This window comes from Typopeltis vanoorti, chromosome 4 (genome assembly GCF_054136105.1).
Source record: "Typopeltis vanoorti isolate ZY-2024b chromosome 4, IOZ_Tvanoo_1.0, whole genome shotgun sequence".
Lineage (NCBI taxonomy): Eukaryota > Metazoa > Arthropoda > Arachnida > Uropygi > Thelyphonidae > Typopeltis > Typopeltis vanoorti.
In genome coordinates, this window is record NC_143552.1 from 18,138,352 (window position 1) to 18,163,606 (window position 25,255).

Below are 25,255 nucleotides of genomic sequence, written 5' to 3' on the forward strand. Positions count from 1 at the left end.
TCTTTCTTCTCACATAGCTCTGCTAACAGAGCCTTCATTATCTTTGCTCTCCACCTCAACTTTTTACTATAATACCTGGGAAACACATAATACCTGGAAAACACACTGACTACCTTTCTTACCACACTGTGATCGTTTACTCTCCTTACATCTAGTCTGACATTTTGCTTGTTCCCGTCGAAATCAGTTTGGATGGGATCAAGGAGAATGCTCTTTTGTTCCCTTTTTCCTCATAGTCAACGTCTCAGTCACTCTGCACATTCTGCCTCCGCGAAAACAAACTTTGTGCACCTTCTCATTCATCATATTTCTAATAACTGTACATGATGTAAAGGATCATGTACTATTATACATGATGCAAAGGATCATCAAAAATTATCGTGAGTTATCTGAGTGGATGTAGAAAACTCAGGTAGCATAGAGTAATGAACTAATGCTTGATTCACATAATCCCGAGACTTCGACATGATGTGAAATGTCAAGTAATTCGAGTGGTAAGAGTGAGCTGCTTATTGTGCGAATTTAACCTAATACTTGAATGCATTCTTTAAGAAGATACATTATCTGTTGTCGGCGATAATGGAGTGTCAATTACTGTATATTCTCTGAATCATGATCCTTCAAACATTACAGAACAATGAACACTGGAAAATGATTTGTGAGTCAAACCGGTGTTTACACGTGAATTATTAAGGGGTTCTTGAGATAATGGAGAGGTAGCTGGGAAGAATTTTGATCTCGTATGATCGGTACTGCTAACTCATTAGTATCCTGGAGTATCCCTTTTTGACTAGGTCAATGGGTCTGGAATCACAAGGCAATCTTTTCATAAGCCTTCCGCTTTTCCATCTTCTTGATGGTGGCAACCCCCCCCCCCCCGTTGTTTTTATTTTATTCCATTAAAAGGCAATGTCTGTGAACCAATGTTAGGATCTCATTCCTCCTGAAAATGAGAGTGGGTTTCGACTGATCGAGCACCAAGTGAGTGGGCATTATATTTACAGGGTGTCTCAAAAAAATGTATACACACTTTGAATGATCATAAAGTTGGTATTTATTATAATAAATACCAACTTTATGATCATTTAAAATGATCAAACAGTTAACTTTTACATAGTAAAGTATACTACATAAATGAAGTGTACTTTTTCATACATCTGTATTCAAACTGATGATAGTACTGGTCCAGGCACCGCTGATAACGTGCAGCAATGGAATCACAAACACTGAGAATCATTTTGTCTTGTAGCTGGGCGCATTCTCTTTCGATTGCTGCTTTCAAGTAGTCGATTGTTGCCAGTTTTGAAGTGTAAACTTTATCCTTGATAAATCCCCATAAGAAGTCCATTGGCATGAGGTCTAGTGAATGCGGGGGTATTCTACAGAACCTCTTCTTCCAATCCATCTGTTGGGTAGAGTCTCATCAAGATAGGCCCTCACATTTCAATGGTGCCCCATCTTGTTGAAAATAAAAGTCCTCATCTTCAAAGTCCTCTTTAATACATGGCATGACAGCTTCATGCAGCAAGTTCAAGTAACTGGCACCAGTTACAGTACCGTCAAAAAAGCATAGTCCAATTAATCCGTGTGCTGATAAGCCTCACCACGCCGTCACTCTGGTAAAATTTACATGATGTTCCTCCATAACATGCGGATTTTCAGGTGCCCAGTAAGTGCAATTGTGCCAGTTAAATGACCCATTTAATTTAAATGGCCTCATTACTCCACACACAAATCGTCTTGGAAATTGTGAGTCCGCTTCACATTTTTCCAAGTACCACTCACAAAACTGCATTCTTCTATTCTATTCGGATCATTTTCGTTGAGAGCATGTATTTTTCTCGGAATGTAACTTTTCCAATGACTGCGCTTCAACATGCGATGGACATTGATTTTGATACTCCTATCTCACGAGACGCTTGTCGCACAGATTTTCTTGAACTTTGACGATACGTTTCAATCAACCTTTCTTCTGTTGCGGGCCTCGCAGCTGTTCGTGGTCATGCTGAACGTTGCTTATGGACATTTTAAACAGTTCCATCTTCTTCAAATTTATCTCTAATTCGAGTGATAGTAAGTCACGTAGGTGGATCTCGTTGAAATTCTCTTCTAAACTGTCTTTGCACTTCCAGTAGCATTTTAGGATAAAGTTTCTTAGGATAAATTTCCTCAAAGCTTAGTCTGGTTTCAGACATTATTTCAAATCCGTTAAACCTGCAAAATAACGAAAATTAAGTGAGTTATCAGCTGTTGAAGTGTGTATACATTTTAAGAGAAAGCGAGCAACCCGTGATATAAGAGGTTCTTCAAATGATACCGGCGCACCTGATTTGATAACTTGTGCTGAGTCCCACAGAATATAACTGGCATAGATGCTCAGGTGGTACAGAACAAGGTACTAATGCTTGACCATCGCCACAGGGCTCTGATGCTATATGGTGAGGCTAAGCATTGAATAATCCAACAGTAACAGAAGTGGAAGGCTGATATATAACTGGAGCAAACGTATGACATTGAAATGGATCAGAACATACCAGCACATTTTCTGTCGCGAGGCAGTGCCTGAAAACAAACTCTGCTGTTTTTTATTTTTCTAGAACGCAGAGATAAAGATGAGTAGACCAGTCTACGTCCCCCCCAGGACTAGGACACTTGGAGTGGAGATTCCAGGGTTAGAGGATCCCAGAGTTCTCACCACCGTCCTTAAGGAGATCGTAGGAGTGAATAACATCTTCTCCTTCACCACCTTTGGAGGAGGACGATTTATTTTTGTCGTCAAAAATGCGGCCACGAGAGATAAACTTTTGGAGGGCTTCACCGTCCAGGGGAAGCAGGTGATCCAAACCATGGTGGGATCACAGGTCCGTCAAATCATAATCGACCGCTTCCCCATGGAATACATAGAGTCCGGAGACGACGTGCTCACACAGACATTTAGCAAGTGGGGGAAAGTGAGCAACATCAAAAAGAGCGTCTCCAAGGAAGACCCCGCTTGGTACTCTGGCGAGGTAACCTTTACTATGGACATGCGGCAACCCGTGCCAAACCTTGAAAACATCGGCACGTCGCGTGTTCTTGTGAACTACCCCGGAGTACAACGGCAGTGCTTACGATGTGGCTCGATTGAACATCTGGGGAGTGACTGCCCCCGAGCCAAGTGCTTCAACTGCGTCGGCGCCGGGCACATCTCTAACCAGTGCCCACATCCCTGCCGTAAATGCTCTGCCACGGACCACACAGTTACATCATGTCCACTAAGAACATTTGCAGAGCGGGCAGGGGCGCCAATTGAGGCACTTCCCTCGCAGCCTGCCCGAGACGCTTCATCTCCAGATCCGCCTACCAACAGCGGGGAAAAGAAGTTTACCCAGACCATCTTGGGTAAAATAACGAAGCGACAATCTGCAGCAACACCAGCAGAAGGAACTGTTTCCTCCCAAGCAACAACATCCGCTGAGGAAGCAGTCCCCCCCTCGGCAACTTCCAGTGTTCCACCACCATCGGAACAAGAACAACCAACAGTCGAGGGGAGTACAGAAGAAGCTATGGATAGCGAAACAACAACAGCTATCCCCCCTCAACAACATCTGAGGAAGCTGCTTCTGTTTGCGCTTCACAGACTTCCCCTGCAGTAGCCAGCATTCCACTCCCTGCAGAACAAAAGACACAGGAGGGGGTACAAGACCTTCCACCTCCTAAAGAGCCTCCCAAAAAAAGGAAGGAAGTGGCTTCCCCAAAAGCTGACAAAAAACACCATCGAAGCCACTCCAGGAAGAGCACGGACTCCACAACATCGGAGTCCGAAATGCAGGTGGAAACCCCTTCCAGACACAAAGAAAGTGTCAATTCCAAAATTAAAAAATTTACCGGCTCCCAGTTCAATCTCTACGACTATGACATCAAGGACAACAAACTCATCAGTTTTAAGATCAACAACATTCGCCACGAGTTCGAGGTACTCTCGAGCTCGTGTAGTAAACTGGAAGCCGGTCTGCAGGGAGCGGGAAAATTCTACATCTCCCCTGCAAGTTGACAACCTAATTAAGTACGTCAAACAGCTTCGTATTAAAGACTTAGGCCGGGTATAAAAACATCATAATGCCGCCACCACCCCCCCCCCCCCCCACCCCCCCCCCCCCCCACCCCCCCCCCCCCCCACCCCCCCCCCCCCCCACCCCCCCCCCCCCCCACCCCCCCCCCCCCCCACCCCCCCCCCCCCCCACCCCCCCCCCCCCCCACCCCCCCCCCCCCCCACCCCCCCCCCCCCCCACCCCCCCCCCCCCCCACCCCCCCCCCCCCCCACCCCCCCCCCCCCCCACCCCCCCCCCCCCCCACCCCCCCCCCCCCCCACCCCCCCCCCCCCCCACCCCCCCCCCCCCCCACCCCCCCCCCCCCCCACCCCCCCCCCCCCCCACCCCCCCCCCCCCCCACCCCCCCCCCCCCCCACCCCCCCCCCCCCCCACCCCCCCCCCCCCCCACCCCCCCCCCCCCCCACCCCCCCCCCCCCCCACCCCCCCCCCCCCCCACCCCCCCCCCCCCCCACCCCCCCCCCCCCCCACCCCCCCCCCCCCCCACCCCCCCCCCCCCCCACCCCCCCCCCCCCCCACACATTGTTCCAGAAGCCTACAACAGACTGTGCCAGCTAATGCAACAACTCCGCTCGTCGGGTGTAAACATCGCCGCGATCCGGAACAGTTCAACATGGTATGAACATTTATTTAACATCATTCATACCGACGTTCCGGATCTAGGAATTGACAACAACATCCTTTTCGGCCACCTCTCCAAACATCGAAGCTACCCGTCGAGAAAGGACCTGGCATGGAGGATAGCATATGGACACGTTCCAGTGAATGTGAACAGATGGTGGTTCAACAACACCTTGAACCCCCTATGCGACTTCTGTCGGAGCCCGGACACCGTGGGGCACGCCATCTACCGGTGTCCCATTTCCATCTTCATCTGGAGGAGGTCAAGCGACGTGCTCCGCATCCCCCTCCTGCTGCAGGAGCAGATCATTTTCCTGCAGTTTGCTCCACCAGCCAACAACAGGCAGAAGTTGCTAATCTTCATAATAAATAAGCTTAAGTATCACATCTGGAAGGTAAGAAAAAAATTTTACAACTCTGCTAATCCTCCCAGTTTGTTGGATCTCTCCCGGATCGTACTTTACATGTTCTATGGTTCCTTAAGAAGATTTTTACATCTCGAAAGGGAGGCTCTGGGTGACACCACATTTAAGATCAAGTGGTGTTCACCTCCAATCCTGTGTACTGTCAGAAACAACGCCATCAAGTTCTGCCTGCTGCTGCTTTAAGATTTCCATCTGCAGCAGCAGCTCCACTCCGAGTCATTTCCTTGGTCTCTGCGTCCCCCCCTGTGGTCTGTTTTGTTCCCTGGTTTCCCACGGAGGTAGTTCGGAGGAAAACCCAGGCAGCGCAGGCCAACTCGAGGCGGGCTGCCCTGAAGGGGCGGGTCACCTGGGCACCGGCTACCTCCGTGGTCCTTTTGATTTCCTAAGGCAGATCTCCGAGGAGGGTGAGGAAATATCACTTGATAGCCTTAAGCTAGCAAGATGAGAATAATGAGCTGAGGCGTATTTTTCTTCTTTTTCCCTACCCCTACCTCCCCACCCGCCCTTCCCATCCTATTCCGCTTCCTCTCCTCTTCCCCTCCCCCCCAGCACCCCACCTTGACCTCTCTGTCACTTCCTTACCCCTCTTTTACTTCTCTTCGGGGACACTCTGACCCCTTTATTTTTCAATAGGCCGATGATGGGTTTATTCTTCACTCTCACCCACCTCAATAAAGGTCGAAACCGGTCTGGGTAGTGGCCCCTTGCCTTTAATACAAAACATCAGACATCCACTTCTTGGAGATGTGTTTTGTCATTAAGGGTAAATATTAAGATTAGTGATCGGAGCTTGTTCCACCTTTGCCACGAGTTGCCCTGGTCCTGCACTACCTGTGGGATCAGTTAGACTTGCATCAATTGCAGGCGCAAACTTGACTTTTAGTCTGTTTGCTTACTTGGGAAATGGAGTAAAACCAGGTTTAAAATTACTTGGTATCTTTAACATATATATATATATATATATATATATATATATATATATATATATATATATATAAGGCATTATGTGGAAACATATTAAGATATGCTATAACAATGTATGCATTCTGTGCAGACTATAAGCTAAACAGTTTAATATTACTGCAGTATAAAATGATAAAGCTGTTCGTTCGGAAGTAAAAAGATGCCAACCAGGAACGACTCGTCTACAGGGGGCGGGCCCCACCTATATTTGTATAACTAGCCCAATAATTGTAGTTTTAAAAAATGTTTCTTGTAATTATTATTTTTTGATCTATTTCCAACACGTTTTATTGTTTAATAAAAAAAAAATGACTAGTATTTTGTGGCAATATTTTGCGACTTAGTACGGTCTCTGGGGCCAGCCACGACTGGCCCTATTTTATACGTGTAGAACACAGGGCATGTATGAGGCACATGCACTAGAAATCGTGTTTGTTTACCGAATACAACGCTTATCTTGGGGCCAGTTTAGTCTGCCTCAGTCACTGTGTTGGCACGTACGTACACGATTCTTTGATTGTGAAGCACGTGCACTAGCAGGCGTGTTTGTTTATTGGGCACAACGCTTATTTTTGGGCCCATTTTAATCTAGCCCAATCACTACGTTAGTACGTAAATAGCGCGCGATTCTTTCATTGTCTTATTATTCATTCTCGTTGTTGATCTGTTTTATAGTTTTTAGTTTGTTTAATTATTGTCGTCGTTTTTTGTTATAATTTATTTTAAAGTTTAAAATTTTATTACATCCATAAACAATACATTTTAACTATGAACAAAATCGATAGTTTATTGGAAAAACATTTCTCGTTATTAAGTCTAGAAGAAAAATTGGAAATCAAAAGACTTGGCACATGCAGCATACCAACCCAGAGATGTGCGTATTGCTCAATAAGATGGTAAAAAAACAAGAACATTTTATGTAACCTGGTTTGACAAGAAATCATGGCTTAGTGTCAGTGATGAAAAAAAAAAATCTTTGTTCTGTTTTTATTGTGTTTTGTTTGGTGGTGAGAGCTTGTGGACACTTAGTGGCTGTAAAGACCTAAAACATCTTTCCGAGCGAATACAAAAACATGAATCAAGTAAAATTCATATAAACAATGCGGTGCAATTTCAAATATTCGGTAAAATTAACATCTTATCTTCCATTGATACTGAATATCGTCTTAATATAAAGAAACATAATGAATTAGTTGTCAAAAATAGACATACGTTTTGTTTCCTTGCAAGCAGACGAGACAACCGATGTATCTTGTCATTCGCAGTTCATAATTATTTTGCGTTACCTAAAACGTTCTCAACCAGTTGAAAGTTTTCTAGTGTTTATTGATGTTCTTGATAGGACTGCTACGGGACTTACAAATGTGTTAGAACTGAAATCTTTTAGTCTCAACGAAAAATTGATCGCACAGGCCTATGATGGTGCAGCAGTAATGAGCGGATCACGAAATGGAGTACAAAGTTTAATGAAAGAAGTTTACCTTAATGCCAATTATGTTCACTATTATGCACATCAGCTGAATTTAATTTAAAAAAAGTCTGTTCATGAAATAAGCGAATAAGAAATTTTTTTCTACTTTAAGTGGATTTGGCGTGTTCTTCACATCCTCTCCAAAACGAAATGACTAGCTTCGCGAAATTAGTCAAACACAAGTACCAAGAGTTTGTGAAACACGATGGAATTTTCGTTCCAAGATAGTGAATTGTATAAAAGAGAATAAAATAGAGCTTCGGGAATGTTTTAACAAAACCATAAACGAAGAAGGATGGGACGACAAAAGCGTGTGGGAATCGGTTGGATTCAAAAAATCGTTGAAAGATTTTGAGTTCAATTTCTTTTTATCTTTTTTTTATTCAATTTTAAAACATGTCGATGTACTTTACAACATATTGCAATCTAATAAAACCAACAATATCACTACCAAAGAAGCATTCAATAAATTTGAATCATCCATTAATCTCGTACGGAATTGCATTGCCGATTTTATTCCTGCGTCAGTTCCAGACGATCGCGAGGAAATACCTAAAAAAAGAACTAAAAGACACAACACGACAGATGAATCACTGACAGAAGATGCTAAAGAAGCCTCCGACAAAATAATTAGTGACAGATTCAGCAGCTTTGAAATAATTAAATCATTTTTTATTGTAGATCCTAAAAATTTCAATTTCAATTGACAACATTTTCCTAGGGAACACATAATAAACATTAAAAGAAATTATCCAATGCTAAGCGAAGACAAGTTGATATCAGAATTAACTGTTATGAAAATACTACTTTTAGTGATATACCCAACATCAATGCCTTATCACGATTTATACAAAGCAATAAACTGGTCGATACCTTTTCCGAAGTGTCAAAATTAATTGAAATTATTTTAGTGACACCTGTCTCCACAGCTGATGCTGAACGTCGTTTTAGCACTCTAAAACAAACGTATTAAAACACTTTTAAGAAATTAGACAGGCCAAGATCGGTTGAATGCTCTAGCCGTACTATCTATTCATAAGGATTATTTACAAGAAATTCAACAGTTTAATCATAAAGTAATCGAAATGCTCATATGAAACAAAGAAGGGCAGAATATTTATATAAATAATAATTGTGTCAATATCGGTAAATGAAAATTATAAAATCTATATGCTACGCGAAAGGTTTTGTGCATCTGACTAGAAATACCGATGGTTTCCCTTCTTTGATACAGAAATAACTTTAAGGTATTTCTTTCTTAATTTTTTAAAAATATTTTTGTCTTAACCTGTATTTTATGTTTTTTTTGTTATTATTTTTGTTTCTTGTCAGTATCTTTATTTTTTTCAGTGTATGTCTTTATTGAAAACCTATTATGTTTTGATTATGTCACTATATGTATAGTACATAATATGTACCACATATTATGTTTACTTTGTAAAAAATAAAATTTATTATTTTTCTTTGACTTTTATGTGTTTATATTTATGGGCTCTATTAGTCAATCTTATTTAAACAATTTTAACTTTTTAAAAATTTATTTTCTCAGAAGTTTCGACATTGATTTATAAAATAAATAACTATTTTTTTAACACTTGAAAAATGAAAACGCGAAAATATTTAGCAGGGCGGCCAACTGGAGTCGAACCAGCGTCTTTGGATTTTTGGTCCACTGCTCTATGCCCGCAACTGCAAATCATTCGAGTTTTCGTGTTATTAATACGTTGAGCCCGTATATGTCACGTCCTAACAATTTTAAAAATTAATAGCTCAATGCATCAGTGGATTCTGACTAAACATTATTAACTTTTAGAAATAATAGAAATAATAACTATAAATCAATAACAGAGCAAACTATATAAAATGTGTTTATATTTATGGGCTCTATTAGTCAATCTTATTTAAACAATTTTAACTTTTTAAAAATTTATTTTCTCAGAAATTTCGACACTGAAAATGAAAACTCGAAAATATTTTGTAGGGCGGCCAACTGGAGTCGAACCAGCGACTTTGGATTTTCGGTCCACTGCTCTATGCCCGCAACTGCAAATCATTCGAGTTTTCGTGTTATTAATACGTTGAGCCCGTATACAGGGTGTTCGGGATAAATTTGACAGTTTCGTAAGGAAAAAGAAAATCTTCTTTGTATCTATTAAATTTAATGAATTGACAAAAAAACATTACAGGCAGAGTTAATTACAATACTATCAACAAGATTTACTCAAAATAACCACCATTAGCATCGATCACAGCTTCAATTCTGCTTCGGAACCTCGAACAAGCTGATGCTACAGTCTCCCTGGGAAGGGCCGCAAAAACTGTTTTAATTTTATCCATTAACTGGGCTTTTGTATTACTGGAAGTGCGATTGGTGTCTTTTTCAACTGCGCCCCATACAAAATAATCCATGGGGTTAAGGTCTGGGGAGTTTGGAGGCCAAACATTTGGACTGGTGAAGTCGTAGAAATTTTCAGACAACCATTTTTGACTTTTCCAAGAGGTGTGGCAAGGGGCCGAATCCTGCTGCCATACATACGGCCTACCATTGGCTACCCTTGTTATCCAGGGCTTGACTACAGTTAGCAACTCCACGAACAAAGCCCGAATTCCAATGCCAGGGTTCTTCAACACCTGTTCCTGCAGATTTGCGAGGAATTCTGCTGTACGAACGCAATCAGATCGTCTGCTAGGGATCTTTCTTCTTGCTACATCCTCGTAGTCACCATTGCAAGTCTCTAGTTCATGCCTGATTGTTTTTACTGTATTCAGGGAGCATTGGGCAGCAGTCGTAATATCCTTATTTTGATGGCGGGCACGAATCATCATGATACAAGTTATTCTCTTCCATGATTCAGGTGGGTTCCAGCTATCCATCCTTTCTGACATCTTGTATATGAATGAAGAAGGGTCCAAACTTTTAAATGAAGAGAAGTGTGTGTTAATACATGTAACTTACGGAAAAATATAATTAATTATAAATATGTCAAATTTATCCCGAACACCCTGTATGTCACGTCCTAACAATTTTAAAAATTAATAGCCCAATGCATCAGTGGATTCTGACTAAACATTATTGTAATAGAAATAATAACTATAAATCAATAACAGAACAAATTATATAAATATAAAAAAATGAAGTTGTTTTTGGCCCCTGGCCCCACCTGTTTGTATTGTCACCAGCCGCCACTGATACCAACCATAGAATAACTAAAACCATGTACTATATAACAAAACCTCAAACAAATAACTGTAGTGCATATTTTTACTGCCAACCAAAAAACAGATTAATATGCAATAAATGATTAATAACATACCAAGATAAGCTTATCGCAAGCTTTGAGGATGTATGTAATTTATACCTGAACCGATAAAATGAAAAAAGACTTCCCATATTATATATATTTGTCTGGAAGTAGCCCTGTGGAAGCGATGTTTGCATTCATGGTAGGCCACATAGAGACCACTGTAATATTCGACTGTACTTGCTGACTAAAGAACTTTTTCTAAGCCTTTCTTCAACTCAATCCCAAGCCAATCAACTTTTTTTCTCAGAAACTTGGGTTTTTCTTTCTGTAAACTCAAGAAAAGTGACTGTACTATCCCCATTACTTCAGACAATAACTGATTGCATTCGGGTTGGGGGGGGTGACAAGATGGCAGCACTTATCTACTTCTTTTCACTAGATGATGTTCATTAGTGATGTTCTTGGGCCTATGTATGATTGGCTATGGCAGAGATTGTCTTGCCCTCAGGCTCCAAAAATTAGTGCTAAAACAGCCTCATCTATTCATGTAGGAAAATAAAAGGAATTGGTGAATTTTTTGTGTATTTTTATGAATATATTACGTGCTGTTTTGTGCTGAACATCTCGATAGCACAGAAAATGTAATACAGGTGGACCACTAATTTTCTTCCCAGCAATGGATGGTCTATCTACTCCTTTAGTGAAAAAAAAAAAAAATAATAATAATAATAACGAGGATGCTCTTCAAATTTGCACAACTAGTTCGTTTGATCGACAGAGATGGCCTGGAATGCACCACTCTTGCTTAATCATTTACATCTTGATTCTGAGATTTTTACCTGTAATCCTAGCTTGGGCTTCTAAGCCAGGTCTCTTTGAGAGTGGTGGTGGTGGAGGTTGGTTTTGGATTAACAATGGAAGTAACTCAGGCAATGAGGCCAGTTTAGTGCTTGTGTTGTTTATCTGTCTGATTTGTGGGATGAAAACCCTCACATCTGTATGAGACTGACTAATTTACTTTCTTTTGAAAAGTTCCAATAAAGCTTCTTTGCATCCTAGACGGGATTCTACACAAAGCACGGCTGCAGTGGTGGTGATGCTGTAAAGCACAGGCAAAACTCCATATCCACTTCTACCATATCATTTATATATACTAATGTATTTTATTTGATCACTTAATTAAATTTAAGTCTGTGGTGCTTTAGACATAGGAGATAATTAGTGGATGATTGGAGGTGTACTAATGAATTGTCGTTACACAACTTCCATTGGTCCAGCAAAATGGCTAATCTGACAAGGTTGTGGAAACAAGGGTATAGAAAAATTGGTGGTGTATCAGTAATAATTTAATTGTAATTTTAATTATTATTATAATGTAACACCACCAGGGAGTCAAAAGACTCATCGAGGGAGGGAGGGCACCTACTCTACAACTCTCCATCTCCAGCACTCCACCAACCGCAAATACCTTCATCATCTACACCAATAGCATCTACCGTCGACCATCACAACTAGTATTTTCACAGACAATCACAAACATCCATGCCCACAATGGGATTTGAACCTGCAGCTTTTTGGCTGGAGAATGAATACGCTAACTACTTGGCTAACCATTTAAAATCGATTTTAAATCAACTCTTCATTTGTAAACTAAGAAATTAGCTATCATCTTTTAGTTTCTTTTAGGGAGTAGGTGAGGCCAATTTAGCCTAATGTAACTTTTGGAAACAGAGGGGGAAGTTCAGTCCACAGGTAGCAATCAGAGAATAGCTGGCTCAAGACTACAACTAATTATAAATGGCAATCAATAAAAGACAACCAGCAAGTGGTGCCATCTGTTGGTTCCTAGCCCTAACACTATGTTATTATCTAAAATGCTGTGGATTATGTGGTTGATGTTTTTGAGTTTTTGGAACAAAAACGTTTCTTGGAGAAAAAATCTTGTCAATCTTGGGAACCAGTTGAAGGGCTTAGAAAAAGTTCCTCTAGTCAGTCAGCAATTAGAATCGAACTTAAATCTTTCTTTGGGTGGCCTAGCAGAGGATGTAAACACCATTTCCACTGAACTATAAAGGCCTACCATATTATTTGTCAAATATCAAAAAATTATTACTAAACAGGCCCTGGAGGCCTGTTTAGTAATAATTTTTCATTAGGAAACTCCTGGGAGGAAATGTTTCAATGACAACAGTTGTCATACCTCTTCTTGGATCTACTCCAAAGGCAAGTCATTATGAGCAAAAAATCAAGCTCTGAACCCTCTGTTGACTGCATTCATTCATTCATTCTCTGCACCCTCCATAAAATGAATAATTCCATCAAATAGTATCCTATAAGTTTGTAGGCTTCTTGTCATATTTTCCTTCTTTTTTAAGCAGTCCACACGTTCTCAGTCTGTCCTAATGATCTACATTCTACACCATCCCAATATAATCACCGACAACTCTCCTTTGCATCACTTCACTGTATTTGCATCACTTCGGAAACCAGATTTGGGTCAATAGTCCACGAGGTGGTATAAACCCTTGCATAGAGGCAAAACAACAACCTTATCCTTATATCATTTCATTTCAGCATTGCTCTTATCCTAGAACTGCAGGCTTTGCTATATGACCACTCAACTTCATTTTCCTATCTACTAAATTCTAAGATAGCGATCTTAGACTTTAGTACATAGGAAACCCATCTTAATCCCTTTTTATAGTATAATACTGCCAAAATAAAACACCTATTTTTCAGTGGCAGCCTGTGAAGTTTTAAGTGGGGGTGCTGCCTATACAAAATAATTTTTTAAAAAACTCTTTTTTTCCTAATCAGTAACCAATTTATTAATATTTATTTATTAATATATAAATATTAACATTTATATTTATTAATATTTATTTATTAATAAATTGGTTACTGATTAGGAAAAAAAGAATTTTTTTAAAAATTATTTTGTATAGGCAGCACCCCCACTTAAAACTTCACGGGCCGCCACTGATTAAATATGTTATTGAGCCAAACTTTACTTTTGCTAACATTATAGGTATGTGAAAATGGTTCAGTTCCAACCTATTTAAATTAGTTTGCAAGCACTGAATGTCATTCACATTCCTTGTTACGTAAATCACATGACAATATTCTATCTGGTTCCACATCTTAATTAATAACATGCTCATTTAATTCAATACTCAGTTTACAGCTTAGTCTCTTTCTTCACTGTTTACTTTGCATCATCAGCAATTAGCATTATTTTTCCCTGTCAATTTTCCAATGTAATTGATGAAAAGATTACATAAATATGGACTAACGAATGATCGTTAGGTACACTATTGGGCATCTTAAATCTCGCAGATCCTCCTCCTAATCATTACTTTTTTGATATCTGTCACTCATATATCCTAAGCCAACTGTTTATAGTCCAGTCATGTATCTTTAACTTATGTAACCTTACCCAAAAACCATAGCTAGATCCAAAGTGTTACGATTTTAATTCGACTGTAATTTCCCATTCTAATTCGACTGTAACATTATTATAAAATGTGAGGAAGTTACTCAAACATGACCTTTCCTTAATTTACAACCCAGGCTGTTCATTTCATGGTATAAATTCACTGTCAACATATTTCTATATGTGAGCCCTTACCAACTTTTCCGAAATCTTCACCATCACTCCACAGATATTGATAGGTCAACAGTTGGTTATATCAGTCTTTGCACTACTCTTCAGCAATGGAATAATCTTATATTCTTTTCTTTTCTATGGAATTTTCCCTTTGTTGAGACTCAATGTAGCAAAGTAATGAGCACAGCCACTTCAGCAAACTCATCTGCAAAAGATGTTTTTTTTCTCAGATTTCATCTCTGATGTGCAGAGATGAAATTCTCATCATTTTTAATCTTTTTATTCACCATGTTCACTTTCATACGATAAAGTTAGTTTAGACAGGGCATTATATAGTCTAATTATAAGTGTTTTTGTATTATGCGTGGCTTAAATATATCATTTACTTTACACTAAATTTGATATTTTTTTCATATTATGATAAATAATAAATTTTACAAATAATAGGAAATCTACTTGAAAAAGTGGAATAATTTGATCTACTCATGTCAGAAAACAACTGATGGTCCAGAAAGAAAATAAGCAGCAGCTGGAATCATCAAATTGAAAACAAGGGTTATTACTTTATTCTCAAAAATAGAAAATGAAGAAATAAATTTAAGATAATTTCACTAAAAACTGCGATAAATTTCAAGCTAGTAGGAAATTCAGATTCAGATGTTTTCAACCTGTATATACTGTGGCTAAGAACTGGATGCTGTCACTGAAATGAGCATTCTAAAATAAATCATTTGTTGCATGTTTAAGCTAACAGGAAAGGTCGAGGTTGTTCGAATATATTACTTTCCTTACATTTATGATATTAAAAAACAAGTCTCAAAATCGGAAAGCAAGGATTAGAATTTAATATCATGTAAAAACTATGTAACTATCTGGAAATGGTGCTTGTATCCATTATGCAGGCTGCCAGCACTAGGAACTTTTTATAAGTCTGTCTTTGAACAATTCCAAAGGTATTTGAATTTTCACCAAAAAACTCAGAATTTCACCATCATCATCATCAAATTCCTGCCATGTACCCTCAAGGGGTGTACAGGATATGAAAGTACTACATGGAAAAAATTACATCATTACTAACTTCCTATCTACAATTTTCTTCCAAATCAGTCTGTTACTTGTCAAGACTCCAACATTATCAGATCTTATATTTCTATCGTCTAAGGCAATTTGTACCGTATCAATCCACCTATATCTTGGTTTTCGTCTGAGTCGTTTTCCTGCCAGCCTCGCTGAGAACACTTGATTTGCTAATCTTTCTTCGCCCATTCTGTTTAGGTGACCTTACCACCTGAGATTAGCTCTGTTAACACATTCCTGAATGCTGACAATGTCAAGTTCTTTCCTAATATCCTCGTTTTTAATATTATACTGCCATTGATGCCATCTGTTCACGCCCCTAATCTTTCTCAGGACTCTCATATCTGCGGTCTCCAATTTTAGTCAAGTGTTTTACTTCTGACCCAGCTCTCAGATCCATAAGTTAAAACTGGTTTGAACACTGTCTTGTATACAGCTAATTTAATGTTCCGACTAATTTCTCTCTTATTCCATATGAATTTATTCAATTGACTTCCCACCACACCAGCTTTGCTGATTCTGTTGTCTATTTCTATATTTAATTTACCATCTTCAGTAAAAATCGTGCTTAAGTAGCTGAAATGTTTTACTTGTTCCACAGGTTCTCCATTCACAACACAGTTGACATTTTCAATGATTCTGCCTATTTTCATTGTCTTTGTCTTTTTATTGCTGACCTTCATACCATATCTATTACAACAGCTATTCAATTTAGTCAGAGAATCTTGCAGACTTGTAGCGGATTTATTTAGAAGTATAACATCATCCGCATAAAGCAAAGAGCTGACATTAACATCTCCAATTTTGATATCATGTTTACTACCACTTTCCTTCATAATGTAATCCATATAGATAATGAATAACAGAGGGGATAATGTACATCTTTGTCTCACACCAGATTTAACATTAAACCATCTTCCTGTACTTCCTTCAATTCTAACTGCTGCAACTCAAATAAAGACTAAGTATTGCTTGATATAATGCCCCGTTGACACCATATAACTGCAGCGTATTGAATAGCTTCTCTCTTGGCACCTTGTCATATGCTTTTTCCAAATCGACCAAACTTAAATACAGATCTTTGTTACATTCCCATGCTTTCTCGACTATTTGTCATAAAGTGAAGATCTGATCTTGACAGCCTCTACTTGGCCTGAATCCAGCTTGTTCTTCACCCAGCTTTTCTTCCACAATTCTTCTCAATCGTTTCTCAAGTATACTTGCATAGATCTTGCCAGGAACACTCAGTAGGGAAATACCTCTGTTATTCTCACATTCAGTTATATTTCCCTTTTTATATAGCAGTACTATGAGAGCTATACTCCAATCATCGGGAATTCGTCCCTCTGTCCAGTCTTTCTGAACTATGCAGTGCAGCCATTGTAAGACTCTTATACCACCATACTTCAGCATTTCTGGTCGAATATCATCTACTCCTGCTGCCTTTCCACATTTCAAGCCTTTGATGGCTTTTTTCTACTTCAAGTATGGATATGTATTCCTGACTGCATGCCTGGTCAGTGTTTTTTACCACTGTGCTGTCATCACTGCTTATTTCATTTAGCAGTTTTTCAAAGTAATCACTCCATACCTCAAGGATATCTTTTTCTTCCGTTTTCATGTCACCTTTATCATCTCTAACTCCTTTTCTCAGAATTTTCATATCATAAACTCAAGAATATTGACTGTAGAACAACTTGTTATATGAGATAACAATATACACTGCTTGCAAGTCAAATGATGCACCTTGCCCCAATGAGCAAGGTGGATCGTGCCAAGTAAAGTCTCATATTTGTAGCTGCCCATAATTTGGAGGAATGTGATGCTCCCATGCAGGGTCAGCACCCACCTGGCCAAAGCTGAAATGGGAAACCCCAAAAAAATTGCAATTTATTTATTTTTGACATAATCATGTGGAAAGAATTTACAAGATTTTTTTTGTAAATTTGTAACTGTAACTTTGTAACTTTTTCTAACTAAATTTGCAGCAAATTTATTGACTTACCTAATTATTATTACTTAATTCCTGAAATAAGAGCCAACAGGCTTCACTTCGGTGAAGTAAATTATTAAAAATTAAGTGGATATTGAATACCACATTTTTTCTTAGCCGAATAAGAAACTCAAAGATAGGGAACATAATCTAAGAGTTTCATGCCGAATATAGAAAACTATATATAAAGATCGGCGAGACCAAGCATAAGCCAACACCTAGTAGTGCAATGCTAGGGCGACAGAAACTCCACCATGGGATCCTTAGGGGTCTCATGCCAGTCCAAGCCTGGATAAAGGAGAAGGGTTGGTCAGATGAGTGTCAATGCTCTGACCATAAAGAAAAAACACGATTGTTATCTGATGTCTATACAATCAACAGCTGCAACATGCTGGCTTGGACGTCGCGTGGATAAACAAGATCCATGACACCAATCGAGCAATTGGGGTTGGATCGAAAAGTGGGATACCGAAAGGAAACAGAAATTGAAACTAACAGAACTGTTATCAGTAGGAACATGGAATGTGCGGACACTCTGGATGTCAGGAAAATTAGAACTACTTCGTGAGGAAATGAAGAGATATCGGTGGGATATATAAGGATTGGCAGAGATGAGATGGACATCATCTGGAGAGATCAATGGATGCGAAGTAATATGGTCAGGACGTGACACCATGCACAAAGCAGGAGTTGGCTGCCTTCTTAGCAAGTGCCTCTCTTCTCGAGAGGCACTTTTAGGCTACCAGTTAATGAACGAATCATAGTAGCAAGATTTCAGGCAAAGCCATTCAACATATCAATAGTCCAGATATATGCACCCACATCTGACAGCACAGATGAGGATATTGACTTATTCTACAAAGATCTGACAGAGAACAATAGAAACAATACCAAAGCAAGATGTGCTAATTATTGAAGGAGATTGGAATGCCAAAGTTGGAATAGATAATGATGGTTGGAAAGAATCATGGGAAAATATGGTTTCGGAGAAAGAAATGAACAAGGAGAAAAACTGTTAGAATTTGCTGTGGACCACGAGATGGTGATCTGTAACACAAGATTCCAACAAAAGGAGTGTAGAAAATGGACGTGGCGATCAAATGATGGGAAAACCAAAAACATGACTGATGTGATTATGATTAAAAGACGATGGATAACATCAGTACAGCAATGGCGAACTTTTCAAGGAGCAGATATAGACTCGGACCATCAAGATGAAATAAAAAAGAAATATAAACCCCAACATCAGAATAGAAGAGATACAGCACGAATAAGTAAAGCAGAAATAGGAAGAAGGTATAGAACAGTGTTAGAAGAGAAACTTAAAAGTGTGGAGAAAGAAAAAAACTCGAATTTAAGAGTGAAAAGAGTAATGAAGGCAATAGAAGATGCAGTCGAAGAAACAGTACCAGAAGAAGAGAAGATCAAGAAGAAATGGGTTACACAAGAAACACTGAAGTTAGTACAGGAGAAAAGAATGTTGAACATAAGAAGGGATACATCAGAACAAATAGAAGAGCAATATAGAAGAAAGTGTAATGAGGTGAAAAAAGCAGTCAGAATGGATAAGATGAAATGGTTAGAAGCCCAATGCAACAATATAGAACAGTACTATGGAGAGCATAAAATAAGGGAGGTATACAAAATGATCAGAACCATTAATAGAAAGTGGCAACCAAAACAGACCACAATTAAAGATGACAAAGGCAAAGTATTGATGAATAAAGAAAAAATTGTACAGCGGTGGACAAGATACTGTAGTGAGTTATATGAAGAAAAACTAGATTCAGGTAGCGATGGGAAACTGACTGTAGAATTGAAGCAGATATCACCACCAAGTAATGAGCATGATATGGACATTTTAAGAGGAGAGGTAGAAAAAACAATAGGATGGCTAAAACACAACAAGAGTTCTGGTAACGGTAACATTACTAGAGAAATGATTAAATATGATGGTGAAAGAATGGTTACAGAAATGCACCAACTATGTAATATGGTATGAAAAGAAGGAAAAATGCCAGAGGAGTGGGTGAAATCAATATTAGTAACATTATACAAGAAAGGAAATAAGCTAGAATGCAAAAATTATAGAACAATTGCCTTGATAAGTCACCTTGATAAAGTGATCATATTGACAGAAAGATTGAGAACATAATTGGAAGCATACCTTGCAGACGAGCAAGCAGGATTTAGGAAGGATAGAACTACAATTCAACAGATTTTGACAATGAAGTTAATAGCAGAGAAAGCTAGAAGAAAAAACAAAAACATATATACTTGCTTTGTCGACTTTCAGAAAGCATTTGACAGTATTGACCAGAAAGTGACATTAGCAGTTCTGGAATCCTATGGAATTGATAAAAAAAACTAATAGCTATATTAAAAGATGTTTATCAGAATGCAGTTGCAGAATAGGTATGATTTGGGGAAATGGTTTAAAACAAGCAGAGGTACTAGACAGGGAGACCCAATATCACCAAGCATTTTCATCGCACATTTAGAAAGAGCAATGGATAAAATGAAAGAAGATGCCAAAGGAATATCTGTACACGGAATTGGAATTAACAATCTGCGATTTGCAGATGACATTGTTATTATTGAAGAAGATGAAAGAGAACTACAAAAAACACTGAAACTGTTAAATGAGGAAGGGAAGAGATTTGGACTTGTTATGAACTTTGAAAAAACAAAGACAATGGTATTTGGTGAGAAGAACATGAAACAAAAGATACAAGTGGATGGAACTGATATAGAAAATGTAGAACAATTCACATATTTGGGAAGTAAACTGACATATGACTTGGACTGTAAAAAAGAAATAAAGATCAGGATTGCAAAGGGAAGAACAAATCTGAAGGCCATGGATAACATCTGGAAAAGTAAAGTGATCAGTCTGCAAACAAAACTAAGAGTATTGGAAACATGCATCTTCAGCGGTGTACTGTACGGATCTGAAACGTGGGTAATCAAGAAAAAGAATTTTGGCATTTGAAAGAACTTGTTAAAGATTCTAAGAATAGGATGGGTACAGAAAATCACCAATGAAGAGCTCTATCAGAAGACATAACCAAAACAGAATCTAATGCAGAAGATTATAAAACGGAAGCCGCAATTATTTGGACACATTTGTAGAATGAGTGAGGACCGGAAGAAAAAGACATTTATGTTTGGTATTTTGGATGGTTTAAACAGAAGAGGTAGACCAAACAGAGAATGGATAGATGATATAAAAGACTGGTGTGGAATGGGTGTACAAAAACTGCGACACTGTGCACTGGACAAAGAAAGGTGGAAGAAGATAGTGAAACAGGCATCAGACATCAACAGGCAGTGAGCCCATGGTTCATGATGATGATGATGAGACCAAGCGTAAGCCAACACCTGGTAGTGCAATGCTAGGGTGATTTGTAGTAAAGGTGGAGTAAGCTCCGATCACTGTTCTTAGTATTTTCCCATAGTGTAAAACACAGCTCCTAGGAGATGTATTACTGTTCTACATTATGAGAGAAGGTCACTACCCAGACCGGTTTCGACCTTTTTTGAGGTCTCATCAGTGAGTAGGTAGACCTAGATGTAATACTAAGGTTTCAACATTATTCGGCTATGAAATAATATAGTATTCACTATCCACTTAATTTTGAATAATTTACCTCGCCAAAGTGAAGTCTGTTGGCTCTTATTTCAGTAATTGTATTTGTGCACCTTTTCTGGCAACTCGAACAGTAAAGATATAAGTTCTGACCATTGAAACCTCAGTATTACATCTAGGTCTACCTACTCACTGATGTGGGTTTGTTTTCTTGGATATATGAGAGGCTCTGCTTGGGATAGATTTTTGCCTGTCTCTGAGTAGGGCCAGTGCTGAGATTATGGCTGTCTGGTGGTGTGGTGAGCCTGTCACTGGGTAGAGCCAATGCCGAAAAGTTCTTCTTGGTGATGAGGTGGGCCTGTCACTGAGTGGAACAATGCTGAGTTGGACGATCATTCGGTCACTCATAGGGAGTGGTCTAGGGGATCGCCTAATTTTTAGAGAGGTCTTTACACCTCTAAAAAAGGTCAAAACCAGTCTGGGTAGTGACCTCTCATAATGTAGAACAGTAATACATCTCTTTGGAGCTGTGTTTTACATTATGGGAAAATACTAAGAACAGTGATCGGAGCTCACTCCACCTTTACTATGAGTCGCCCTAGCATTACACTACCAGTTGTTGGCTTACTCTTGGTCTTGCCGATCTTTATATAGTTTTCTATATTCGGCATGAAACTCTTAGATTAGGTTTCCTATCTTTGAGTTTCTTATTCGGCTAAGAAATAATGTGGTATTCAATATCCATTTAATTTTGAATTACTTAATTCGTTTACAAAAATTTAAAGATAGAATGAAACTTCATACTAACACTTTGAAACGGTGCCTGCCTGCACTTCAAAACGTCGCCCACCTTGTAAATCATCTTCCTGTATTTGCTTCAATCTCAACTGCTGATTTAGAATTGAAAGTATAATTTAACCATTCATTTCTACCTTATATATTAGATTCAGTGGCCTGTCAGTGCTAAATAGCACCTGGTTTCATTGAAATCTAATTAATCCTATGTGCATAGTGTATTATGGCTGTCAATCGTGTGTTCCTTTGGATGTGTTTTGCAGGATGAAAAACCAGAATTTCTGGGATATATCATATGTCAGCCTTTTTGACTGAGTGGATGGCACTTCCATCTGGCAAACTCACCAAATTTTCAAATTTAGCGAGTAAACCAGTCAAATTAAAAATTTTTATGATTTATTTATATTTAAATTATTAGCATTTTTGCTATACATCCCTTATAAAGAACTAAGCGGAATTCCTCATATTTGATTATCAGGCATAATATGGCTTTCTTAATGTGGTCTATATTGATTCTAAATAATATTGGAATTTATATAGCCTTGTGTAATGTGTATGAATAAAGTGTTATGTATTGAACTATTAATGTAGTCCAGTACAATATTTCATAACTAGTTTACTATTACTTTAGAAGGTAGTAATACAAAATCTGATCAGATTTTATATTATTACCTTCTAAATCATTCCGAACCTATATCTTGGTCTTCCTCTAGGTCTTTTCTGACATTTTTATTTCAAATGCTTGTTCTGCTAATTGACTGTCTCCCATTCTGTTTAAGTAGCTATATCATCTTAGATTAGTTTCCCTTATGCATCCCGCCATACTCAGACTGCCTCAATATGGCAGGAGGCATAAGGGAAACTGATCTAAGATGGTATAGCTACTTAAACAGAATGGGAGACAGACAGAATCCTGAAATCAGTGTCAGCAGCAGGATTATTCACTGGCTGATCACAAAATACCACCAAGTTGATCACATAAACTATCTGCTGACCAGCCTGCAGAAACTACAGTAATCTACCATTTATTTGACTCTTCAATTATTAGAACTTGCATCCCACAAGTTCTTCCATCCCCTTATACATCCCGCCATACTCAGACTCCCTCAATGCATAAACTATCAGTGTCAGCAGCAGGATTATTCACTGGATGATCACAAAATCTTATATCTTACCACCAAGTTTGGTCACATAAACTATCTACTGACCAGCCTGCAGAAACTACAGTAATCTACCATTTATTTGACTCTTCAATTATTAGAACTGTTCTGATAAATGAAGGGTTGAATAATTGAAGTACAATTACACAGTCTCTACAAGAAGTCAGCTGGCATGTAAGTGTCATTGTTTTGAAGGCCAGATAAACTGTAATTACTGTACTTTATTGCTGTACCCACAAGTAGCTTGCTACCTAAAGAGGGAGCCAGCTATTCGACTCACTACTTCTCCCCTCTAGCACTGCATGCTAGAGGGAAGGGAGAGAACACAAGGATCCTAATGTAGAGACAAAAGGTGGCTACAATATCACTAGCAATAAGCAGGATGGTGTTTCACTGGAAAATGAAAGTCATCTACCACCTGGAGGTCAAGTTGGCATTTCCTACAATTAGAGAATGTATGCTTATAAGGCAGCAATGGATTTAATAAACAGTTTTATCAGAGAATACAGTACATTCTATGAAATTTAATGGTTTCATATTTTCCACATTTTTGAAAAATGGAGATAATATATAATTATCTCCATAATTCTATCACTATAATAATTCAGTATTACTAAATTATTATTTCTACCACTTCCTCTAGCAGATGGTTTCGCTCCCAAAACCCAATGAGGTATGTGAGTGACCATACAGTGTCAAAATGACATTGTATGTGAATAACTAAGTTGATGGCTGATCTCCATAATTCTACCACTATAACAATTCAGTATTACTAAATTATTATAATAAATTGCCAATTGCCTTCAAAACATTGCTCATTATTATCACTTTCTTAATCTCTACAGAGTCTCAAAACTCATTGTGAGAGATCAATGCTAGTAAATGCCAAGTGTATTGTACACTCCTTAAATTCATCCACTATTTATACTTCCACCACCCTCATGAAATGCATTCCATGTTCCTACTACTCTCCATGCAAAAAACTTACTTCTTACCCTTTTACTCACTATTTCCTTTGGCAACTTCCAAGGATGGCCTTTGTCCTTCTTCCTTCCTCTCATTATACCATATGAAAAATTTCCTCAATATTAATCAGATAATAACCCTACAACAGCTTAAATGCCTCAACCATATCCCCAGTCATATAACAGATATATAACAAATAATAGAACAAAATCAGCTTTTATTAAAACTTGATAACTCTGATGTTGGTTGAGAAATCAAAACAATCAAACCAACAAAACATTAATGAAATTTTAATAACACACTGATTTTATTCTATTACAGTACATGTAATGTACTCAGTTGAGTTTCTGAAACTGTTACATATGTACATTAGAGAGTTCATGTATTGAAAGTAGATATACAGTAAGTTTATTAAGTTGATGTTCTGGTAAGCTAATACGCTAACAGCTGAGCAGTTAGTGTATCTGCTCTACAGCCAAGAGGTTGCAGGTTTGAATCCTGCCAGGAGCATGGATGTTTGTGATTGTCCTAATAACCCTTTGTGGAAAGGGCATTTGTGATCCCACCACTTCCTCTAGCAGACGGTTTCACTCCCAAAACCCAATGAGGTACGGGAGTGACCATGCAGTGTCAAAATGACATTGCATGTGAATAACTAAGTTGATGTTTGATTTCCATAATTTTATTTACATATTAGAAACCATATCATCCAAAATTAACTATAATATTAGTAGTATGTAAAATGGTTATTTTATTAGGAAAAGACAACAATGCAAATATCTACATTTAGGAGATTCTGGCCAAGTAATATTAAGAATCTTAGAATAAATATGTTGGAAAAAATTCAGCTATACTTGAGAAAATGCAATACTTATTTTATAGCAATGTTAATATATACATATATACATCATACAATTATGTTTCTTAGGCATTAGTTTCTTTTTTGCACTAGAAATGCAATATCATATAGACTACTACAGACTTTCCATATCTGTTGACTCATCTTTATCATTACCACACAATGTCACAGCAAGCAATGCGTCAATTTGTGACCTGAAAGAAAACAATTATATATCTTGTTATAAAATTATGTTTCTAAAGATGAATAACAGGTATTGAAACAATGATCCTAATAGGTAAGGGAATAAGCCTAATAATTATGAGTTCATAATTCAGTCTCCTTCAAAATCGGTACTTTCAAGCAACACACTTCACTGCACAATACATGTAATTTCTGCCACTGAATTTATGTACT

General features: G+C 38.4%; 1 protein-coding gene across 1 annotated transcript in view; it reads right to left on the reverse strand.

The window, feature by feature from the left end:
- Positions 1-24,731: 24,731 nt before the first annotated feature.
- Positions 24,732-25,255, reverse strand: part of LOC150107135 (small ribosomal subunit protein mS39-like) — a 369,834-nt gene continuing 369,310 nt past the window's right edge. Inside the window, exon 20 of the mRNA XM_090391018.1 lies at positions 24,732-25,053. Coding sequence (XP_090247144.1) covers positions 24,975-25,053 — 79 coding nt within the window. The 3' untranslated portion in view covers positions 24,732-24,974. The remainder of the gene's footprint in view (positions 25,054-25,255) is intronic.